This window comes from Carassius gibelio, chromosome A24 (genome assembly GCF_023724105.1).
Source record: "Carassius gibelio isolate Cgi1373 ecotype wild population from Czech Republic chromosome A24, carGib1.2-hapl.c, whole genome shotgun sequence".
NCBI classification, from domain to species: domain Eukaryota; kingdom Metazoa; phylum Chordata; class Actinopteri; order Cypriniformes; family Cyprinidae; genus Carassius; species Carassius gibelio.
The window spans coordinates 7,224,068-7,233,874 of NC_068394.1; the positions used below are offsets into that span (position 1 = coordinate 7,224,068).

At 37.9% G+C, this 9,807-nt stretch overlaps 2 protein-coding genes across 2 annotated transcripts; both read left to right on the forward strand.

Moving 5' to 3' along the window:
* The first annotated feature begins 1,767 nt into the window (after positions 1–1,767).
* On the forward strand, positions 1,768–8,189 carry LOC127946095 (adhesion G-protein coupled receptor G2-like). The gene is made up of 14 exons (XM_052542408.1): positions 1,768–1,771; positions 3,390–3,609; positions 3,697–3,853; positions 3,950–4,102; positions 4,571–4,690; positions 4,781–4,826; positions 4,936–5,039; positions 6,301–6,413; positions 6,571–6,842; positions 6,923–7,007; positions 7,087–7,370; positions 7,515–7,616; positions 7,717–7,839; positions 7,918–8,189. Exons 1-14 carry the CDS (start codon positions 1,768–1,770, stop codon positions 8,157–8,159), a joined length of 2,025 nt encoding a protein of 674 aa, XP_052398368.1. The 3' UTR covers positions 8,160–8,189.
* On the forward strand, positions 8,188–9,484 carry LOC127946032 (uncharacterized). The gene is made up of 4 exons (XM_052542315.1): positions 8,188–8,349; positions 8,428–8,604; positions 8,685–8,861; positions 8,940–9,484. The coding sequence occupies exons 1-4, from the start codon at positions 8,211–8,213 to the stop codon at positions 9,077–9,079; spliced, it is 633 nt and encodes a 210-aa protein (XP_052398275.1). The 5' UTR covers positions 8,188–8,210; the 3' UTR covers positions 9,080–9,484.
* The last annotated feature ends 323 nt before the right edge of the window (positions 9,485–9,807 follow it).

Genomic DNA, 9,807 nt, shown 5'->3' on the forward strand with positions numbered 1-9,807 from the left:
GCAACAGGTACACCGTACAATATAACAACCACACCAGTCAAAACAACAGAAACAACACTAAATTTAGCAACCTCACCAATCAGTACAACAGGTACATCAAACAATATAACATCACCAGTCAGTACAACATATGTGTCACCTAATATAATAACCACGCCAGTCCACGCAACAGGTACACTGTACAATATAGCAACCTCACCAGTCAAAACAACAGAAGCAAAACTAAATTTAACAACCTCACCAGTCAGTACAAAAAATGTGTCACCTGATATAACAACCACACCAGTCAAAACAACAGAAGAAACACTAAATTTAACAACCTCACCAATCAGTACAACAGGTACATCAAACAATATTACATCACCAGTCAGTACAACATATGTGCCACATGATATAATAACCACACCAGTCAAAACAACAGAAACAACACTAAATTTAGCAACCTCACCAATCAGTACAACAGGTACATCAAACAATATAACATCACCAGTCAGTACAACATATGTGTCACCTAATATAATAACCACACCAGTCCACGCAACAGGTACACCGTACAATATAACAACCACACCAGTCAAAACAACAGAAACAACACTAAATTTAGCAACCTCACCAATCAGTACAACAGGTACATCAAACAATATAACATCACCAGTCAGTACAACATATGTGTCACCTAATATAATAACCACGCCAGTCAACGCAACAGGTACACTGTACAATATAGCAACCTCACCAGTCAAAACAACAGAAGCAAAACTAAATTTAACAACCTCACCAGTCAGTACAAAAAATGTGTCACCTGATATAACAACCACACCAGTCAAAACAACAGAAGAAACACTAAATTTAACAACCTCACCAATCAGTACAACAGGTACATCAAACAATATAACATCACCAGTCAGTACAACATATGTGTCACATGATATAACAACCACGCCAATCCACGCAACAGGTACACCGTACAATATAACAACCACACCAGTCAAAACAACAGAAACAACACTAAATTTAGCAACCTCACCAATCAGTACAACAGGTACATCAAACAATATAACATCACCAGTCAGTACAACATATGTGTCACCTAATATAATAACCACGCCAGTCCACGCAACAGGTACACCGTACAATATAACAACCACACCAGTCAAAACAACAGAAACAACACTAAATTTAGCAACCTCACCAATCAGTACAACAGGTACATCAAACAATATAACATCACCAGTCAGTACAACATATGTGTCACCTAATATAATAACCACGCCAGTCCACGCAACAGGTACAACGTACAATATAGCAACCTCACCAGTCAAAACAACAGAAACAAAACAAAATTTAACAACCTCTCCAGTCAGTACATCATATGTGTCACCTGATATAATAACCACACCAGTCAGCACAACACCGTACAATATAACAACCACACCAGTCAAAACAACAGAAACAAAACTAAATTTAACAACTTCACCACTCAGTACATCATATGTGTCACCTGATATAATAACCCCATCAGTCAGCACAACAGGTACACCGTTCAATATAACAACCTCACCAGTCAAAACAACAGAAACAACACTCAGTTTAACAACCTCACTGATCCATACAACAGATAAAACACACAGTGTAGCAAATCCACTTCTCAGTACAGCTGATACATCACACAATATAACAACCCCACCAGTCAATACAACAGAGGCCACATTCAACACATCTCCAGCGGTCAGTACACTCAATATAACAACCTCACTGGTCAACACAATGGGTACACCACACAATATGACAACATCACTGGTCCATACAATAGATACAACACACAATTTAACAACCCCAGTCCAAATAACAGAAACTACATTTGATATAACAAATTCACTGGCCAGTACAAGAGATACAACACTCAATGTAACAGCCTCACTGGTCCATACAACAGGTATCCAACCCAATATTTCTATATTACTGGTCAGTGCAACACCTAATGTAACAACCTCACCAGTTAGCACAACAGGTACACACAATTTTACAAACTCATTCACCAGTACAACAGATATAGCACTCAATATAACAACCCCACCAGTCAATAAAACAGTTACAGTACGTGAATTAACATATCCAATCAATGCAACAGTCACACCACTCGACCTTACTGTCACAAGACTCAGTTCAACAACATCTTTAGTCAGTACAGCAGCCAAATCACTTGACACAACACTTGATAAAAGTACAACAACTCTCAACACATCAATCACTGTAAATACAACAGGTATGCCACTCATTACAACAGCTATACCACCTTCAACACCATTTCATACATCGGCAGAGATAAGTGAATCACTTACTACAACAGTTAAACCAATAAATGCAACAGTCACACCTCACTTTGCTACTGCAATGCCACTAAGCACAACTGCACTTCATCATTCAACAGTCACGCCATTCAATACAACAGTGACAATACAAGATGCAACAACCTCAAATGATACAATCTTAGCCCACACTACAGAATCACCTAGTAATGTAAATGAATCAAACACAATTCATCATCTTGGCAGTACAATTGAATTCAATACAACAGCCATTCCTTATTACTCAACACAACTCAACGATGTCAATCGTAGCATCAACACAACAGAGACCTCCAGTAACGCATCAGAATTTAACACAACAGTAAGCCCTGCAGTTAATACAACACAGTTTAATATCACAAACACAACACAGATACATACAACAACCTTTCCAACAACAGAAAATATTACCAGTGGGCCAACCCACTACAGTACAGATTCCACAACTGCTCTATCAGTGACACATCCAAGCTCTCAGAAAAGCTCCACTTCCACAACAGAAGCTCCAACCCCAACGACTAGTAAAAGCAACACAACAACAGGCACTGCAAGTCCTGCCAATACAACTGTGCCAACAACATCTGTAACCACTTCAGGTTTGACTATATAGCATCTCAACTTTCCAAAACTGTAGTTTGTTGACACAAAATTTCAAATATAAATGATTTTGTTCACCCATCCACAACAGAAAAAAGTAATGAAACACTTAAGTAAATTATTATTTTTGAGTAATCCATTCCTTTTTAAGTTTGACTTGAGTAGGTGTTGTTCCAAAACTTTTCCTTTTGTGGAACACAGACAATGATACTTTGAACAATGTCTCAATGTTTTTTTCTTTGATCATATCATGAAAATCTATGGGGTCCGAGCAACATTGGATCCCATTGATTTGCATTAATAATCTGTTTGCAATATATATTTAAATATTATAGCATTGTATCCAATGCAATGGAATTCTCTATCAAAATATGTTTTGGTGCCACTGTGTATTTATATGACACATCTTCAACAACTGCTCATTTATTTTTGTTCATTTTTCAGAGGCAACAACTAAAAGCCCAGATGCAGTGGCTAACGATCTTCTGAAACAAACACAGAATATGACATCTTTAAACTCATCTCAGGTCAATCAGCTGGTCAGCCAGCTAGATAATATTATCTCCACTTCCAACATTAGTCTGGAACTAGGTCAAACAGTGCTGTCCATCATCAACAACTTATTAGACAGCTCTAAAGATACTCTGGCTCCCTTCTCTAACAGGTGAAATACGTGTGCAACACATGCATTCAATGTCTTAAACTGTAAAACATGAAATATTTTATTCAAATAATGTATTGTGCTTTGTAGATTAATCCAAGCTGTGGATAACTTGGGTCTGAAACTTGTTATTCGCAACCAGACTGAAAACATTATATTTGATTCACTCGCTTTGACTGTGACCAAAGTTAATGGGAGCAACTTTGAGACAACATCATTCGCAATTGCAGATCCGCTAAACCCACAGGTTATAACAACTGAAGTCCAAAGTAATCCATTAATATTTTTGGATGTTTTTGGAAGTCACACTCAAAATTTGGTGTATATATATCTGGTTATACAGGTCACAAAAGAACAAGTCAGGGAAGTGGAAAGTTCCTCCTCTCTGGCCAAAATAACACTACCTGCGTCCCTGACAGAGAACCTCTCTCCAGAAGAAAAGAAGATAGCTTCTAGAGTCCAGTTCACTTTCTTTCAGAAAAGCACATTTTTCCAGGTAAAACTGGGTTGATTGGAGTTTTAAAGTAAAGTGAAGTGAAGTGACATTCAGCCAAGTATGGTGACCCGTACTCAGAATTTGTGCTCTGCATTTAACCCATCCGAAATGCACACACACAGAGCAGTGAACACACACACACACTGTGAGCACACACCCTCTAACCATTAGGCCACGACTTCCCACCCACTTTTACCTTTTAAGGTGGCAGCACTGAACAATGTTTGTACATAAAATTTTCAGAAAACCAATTGCCCTCAGATGAAATGCAATAGTTTACAGAAAACTGAAAATTCTGTCAATAATTATTCACCTTCATGTCATTCTGTCTTTTCCCATTACCATGTATTAAAGCTTCAAAGGCAAAAGCACCGCAACAGACACCCCACACTAACCGGATAACATTTTCAGAAATAAAGCTTAAATCTGCCTCATCAGTTGATTCTTTGATTTTGCATCTATCTACAGGATGAAAACCCTAGTCGACAGATACTGAACAGCCACATTCTGGGCTGTAGTGTGGCTAACCTGTCAATCAAAAACCTGAGAGAGAATGTTGAGTTTACTCTGAAGAATAAGAAGCCTGTGGTGTGTGTGCTAACATATCTACTGTACTTCATATCTCACTGCCAGCTGAAACCTGTCTGATCTATCTCTTCATGAACTCCTTTCCCACAGGGGAACCATGTACCTTCCTGTGTTTTCTGGGACTATGGTAAAAACGGTGAGATTACACACCTTCTGAGAAACTGTTATTAGGCTTAATTAAATGTGTGATCTGTCTAATGTCTTTATTAATTTCTTTTAATTCCTATGTGTTTTGAATTTGCTAGGAGGTTTAGGAGGCTGGAATCCCGACGGCTGCCATCTGAACAAAAGCACAGAGAATGAAACCATCTGCAGCTGCAATCACCTGACTAGCTTTGCTGTACTACTGGTAAGTATGCCAGTGTGGGGGATTTTCTGCAGAAACGTCCACATTTTTTATCTAACTAATGCCTAATCCATAATAATGTCTAATCCATAATAATGTCCATCATGTCTAATTAACATTTATAAGTTAGAAAGACGCTTGATATCTAAATACTCAGAGCACAAAGAGTGATGAGCAAAGGCCCCAACATTAGATTTTTATTTGGCCTGCCAACATTTTCATTTTTTCTTTACTTTACTAATTTTTTAAACATTTTTAGAACTGTCAGTAATACACAAACTGTATATGCTATAAATAAGTGATATTTAAAGGAAGTCTCTTATGCTCACCCAGGATGCATATTATTATTATTATTATTATTTGATCAAAGAAACAGTAAAACCAGTTATATTATGAAATATCATTACTAATTAAATAACTCTTTTCTATTTTACTATAGGTAATTTATTAATGTGATGGCAATTACTCGTAATAAATTACAATTATTTGATCCTTCAGAAATCATTTTAATATGCTGATGTGGTATTCAAGACACATTTCTTCTTATTATCAATGGCTGCATTTACATTTGGCATTAACAAGCGATCCGTATCCGGATGTTGTCCACATACAGTACACATTGAAAAGGCAAGTGTAGAGGTAGTCGAGGATGCATTCAGGTGGACGTCACGCAAAACCCCACCCCCTCTGTCGCGAATTGTCCGAAGACATACAGAGAACACCCGCGAGGAGTGCTAGTTAGACTCCTAAACTTGTCTTTGATTTGTAAAATGTCCTGCAACTGAAATTGCTTTTCAAAAGAAAACCCAACACTTCAGGACTACATATTTATTTAAATATTGCGCACTAAAGATCTGACCGGTTATCCAGATAGAAAAGTCTGCTGATGTTGGCAAGTGTAAACGCGCCGTGTTCTGAATGACTGATGATCCGATATGCTTGATGCCAGATCACAGTAATGGCCAAATGTAAACGCAGCCTTAAAATTAAAAAAACAATTGTGCTGCTTAAAGATTGATTGAATAGAAGGTTAAAAAGAAAATAATTTATTTGAAACAGAATAATTGTACAATATTATAGTCACTTTGATTGAATCTTGCTTTCCAAAAATCTTACTGACCCTAAAATAAAAATAAAAAAATGGGGGGGGGGGGGGATAAACAAACAGGTAGTGTATACATATATAGTATATAGTATAAGTATAGTATATAGGATATATTATAAAGCTTTCATTAATCTTTTGCAACTTGTTTTGTCTTAAAAGAAAAAAAATGAATGTAAGTCAGATGGCAAAATCCTTTCCTTCATCACTTACATTGGATGTGGGTTGTCGGCCATCTTTCTCTCGGTTACTCTGCTCACCTACCTCACATTTGAGTGAGTAGCATCCTCATTCTCACTATTTATAAGCCCTATTAGATTAATTAAAAACCTCTGTGATGTATCTTATAAAATGTAACTGTAAACAAAAATTTATTTCCATCTGTAATTCCCAAATAACATTTATTTGCCCATTTCTTCTTTTTCATTTCAGAAAAATCCGCCGTGACATCCCTTCAAAGATCTTGATCCATTTGTGTTTTGGCCTTTTGATGCTGAACCTGGTGTTCTTGTTGGACTCATGGCTGGCATTGTACCAAAACGCTCAAGACCTGTGCATTTCCACAGCCTTCTTTCTGCACTACTTCCTGTTGGTCTCCTTCACCTGGATGGGGCTGGAGGCTCTGCATATGTACCTGGCCATCGTCAAAGTCTTCAACAACTTCATGTCCAGATACATGCTGAAATTTTCCCTAGTAGGCTGGGGTGAGTTGAGCTGCTAAATTAGCCATGTGGTTTGTGGCTGTAGATGATTCCTGATTTAAGTTCAAGATGTGCTCTTGCAGGAGTCCCTTTGGTTGTCGTCATTATTGTGATTGGGGTAAACAAAGATAACTATGGCTTCATAAACTTTTCTGATGGAACTGATTTGTAAGTATTCAGCTCATTATTTAAAGGTGTCACTCTGCATTATGTCATCGCTTCTAATGTTTCTATATTTCTGTTTTAGTTGTTGGATAAAAAATACAATAGCGTTCTACGTGGCTGTTGTGGCATACTTCTGCATCATATTTGTGTTGAACCTGGTCATGTTTGGGGTGGTGATGGTCCATCTGAGACGAATCAAGCGCCAAAACCCTCACAATAATCAGTATCGCAGCGGCTTGCATGACCTACGTAGCATCGTGGGACTCACTTTCCTGCTCGGGCTTACATGGGCCTTCGCCTTCTTCGCCTGGGGACCTGTCTGTTTGGCCTTCACGTACATGTTTACCATTTTAAATTCCCTACAGGGTGAGAAACAATGTGATGGATTTTGTTTTTATTAATAAAAAGTCTACATAATAGAATTGGACGTATTGTTTTCTTATTGTAATGCAAGTACCTCGGTAAATTGATGGAAAAGGGGTCTTTTTTATTGTTCTCTTTCTCTCTCAGGATTTTTTATTTTTATTTTCCACTGCGCTCTGAAGGAAAATGTCCGTAAACAGTGGAGAATGTACCTCTGCTGTGGCAGTTTACGATTGGCTGAAAATTCAGGTATCGCCACATTACCAAACCAAATAAAAAACTAGCTGCAGATTACATTTAATAAATGTTTTATGGGTGTCTCCTTTCAACCTCTCTTTTTTTTCTGCAGAGTGGAGTCGGACAGCCACACAGAACTCTAAAAACGCTTCAATTGGGAAGGCAGATTCAGGGTTCCACAGTGCACCCCGAAGCTCAGTGAGCAGCGATTACTCAATGCTGTACCAAGGCATCGGTCTGTTCTGGCAAGAAATGTGCAAATGCATTTTATTTAAGTCGAGACTGTTTTTAACTCTTTAATTTCACATTACAGGCTCACCAATGTATGACAATCTGGTAATATCAAGGGAAATGAATGACGATGTGGTCCTAAATGAGATATACAGTAAAATCCATCCATGGAAGAGGACTGTGAAGGCAGATTCAGGGATCCACAGTGCACCTCGAAGCTCACTGAGCAGCGACGACTCAATGCCGTCCCAAGGCATCGGTCTGTTCTGGCAAGAAATGTGCAAATGCATTTTATTTAAGTCAAGAATGTTTTTAACTCTTTAATTTTAATTTACAGGCTCACCAATGTATGACAGTCTGGTCGCATCAAGGGAAATGAATGACGACGTGGCCCTAAACGAGATATACAGTAAAATCCGTCCACGGAAGAGGAATGTGAAGGCAGATTCAGGGATCCACAGTGCACCCCGAAGCTCACTGAGCAGCGATGACTCAATGGCGTCCCAAGGCATCGGTCTGTTCTGGCAAGAAATGTGCAAATGCATTTTATTCAATTCACGACTGTTTTTAACTCTTTAATTTCACATTACAGGCTCACCAATGAATGACAGTTTGATCATATCACGGGAAACGAATGATGACATGGTCCTAAACGAGATATACAGTAAAATCCGTCCATGGAAGAAGATTGTGAAGGCAGATTCAGGGATCCACAGTGCACCTCGAAGCTCACTGAGCAGCGATGATTCAATGGCGTCCCAAGGCATCGGTCTGTTCTGGCAAGAAATGTGCAAATGCAATGTTATTCAAGTCAAAACCATTTTTTAACTCTTTAATTTCACATTACAGGCTCACCAATGGATGAGAGTCTGATCATATCACAGGAAATGAATGACGACGTGGTCCTAAACGAGATATACAGTAAAATCCGTCCAAAGAAGAGGACTGTGAAGGCAGATTCAGGGATCCACAGTGCACCCCGAAGCTCACTGAACAGCGACGACTCAGTGGCATCCCAAGGCATCGGTCTGTTCTGGCAAGAAATGTGCAAATGCATTTTATTCAAGACAAGACTGTTTTTAACTCCTTAATTTCACATTACAGGCTCACCAATGAATGACAGTCTGGTCATATCAAGGGAAATGAATGACGATGTGGTCCTAAACGAGATATACAGTCAAATCCGTCCAAAGAAGAGGAGTCTAAACGCAGACAGGACTCTAGGTGAAGAAACAGATCACTAAATATTCTGTTTCTGTCATGACTGAAAAAAAAACGTATTACCAAGATAAGAATCTAGTGACTTAGCTCAAAAACATATTATGTTTTGTCATCAGTTTTGTCTGAATGAACGTTAAGGCTTTCAGCATTCAGCTTCATAGCCAGACATTTTGTTTTTGGTTATTAAATCAGGCTGCTCACAGCTAAGTAATGAATAGCAAGAGCATGTACCTATGGTAGCCAATGCGTTAAAGTATCACCATGTACTGAGAAGTGAGGAAATTGTATATTATGCTTTTGCAGCATCAAGGGTTTTAAAGTCCTATATGTTTTCAGCGAACAGTATTAAATAACTCTTCTGCAAATAAATAAATAGGCCTAATAAAATAAAGCTAAGATGATGCAAGTGCATCAAATAGTACAAACAATGTTTTATAATAGATGAAGGATTGCACTTAAAAAGAAGGAAAAAAACATCTTAATCTTTTCATCTTAAATTCTGTCTTAAAAAGCATATAAATATGTCATGTGTTGTAGAAAGACGCAGATATGTCCATTGACCATATAGTAGTTTATTAGTTTTTCCACATTTTATAGTCATTCTCAGTTTTGTGATTCTCATATAAGTGGAAATATGAAGTTAATTCTGCTAATGTATCACAAATTTGTTACATGTAATCAAATGTAATGCTTTCATTTGTCTGTATTGTCATGAGTAATTTAAGGGTTCTGTTTAGGTAAAATATGGTAT

Coding starts and splice junctions, on each gene's coding strand:
- LOC127946095 (XM_052542408.1), top strand. Junction 6,843..6,922: donor ATTTTCCCTAGTAGGCTGGG/GTGAGTTGAGCT, acceptor GTGCTCTTGCAG/GAGTCCCTTTGGTTGTCGTC. Junction 7,008..7,086: donor TTTTCTGATGGAACTGATTT/GTAAGTATTCAG, acceptor TTTCTGTTTTAG/TTGTTGGATAAAAAATACAA.
- LOC127946032 (XM_052542315.1), top strand. CDS start 8,211: ATGAATGACGACGTGGCCCTAAACGAGATATACAGTAAAATCCGTCCA. Junction 8,350..8,427: donor AATGGCGTCCCAAGGCATCG/GTCTGTTCTGGC, acceptor TTCACATTACAG/GCTCACCAATGAATGACAGT. Junction 8,605..8,684: donor AATGGCGTCCCAAGGCATCG/GTCTGTTCTGGC, acceptor TTCACATTACAG/GCTCACCAATGGATGAGAGT.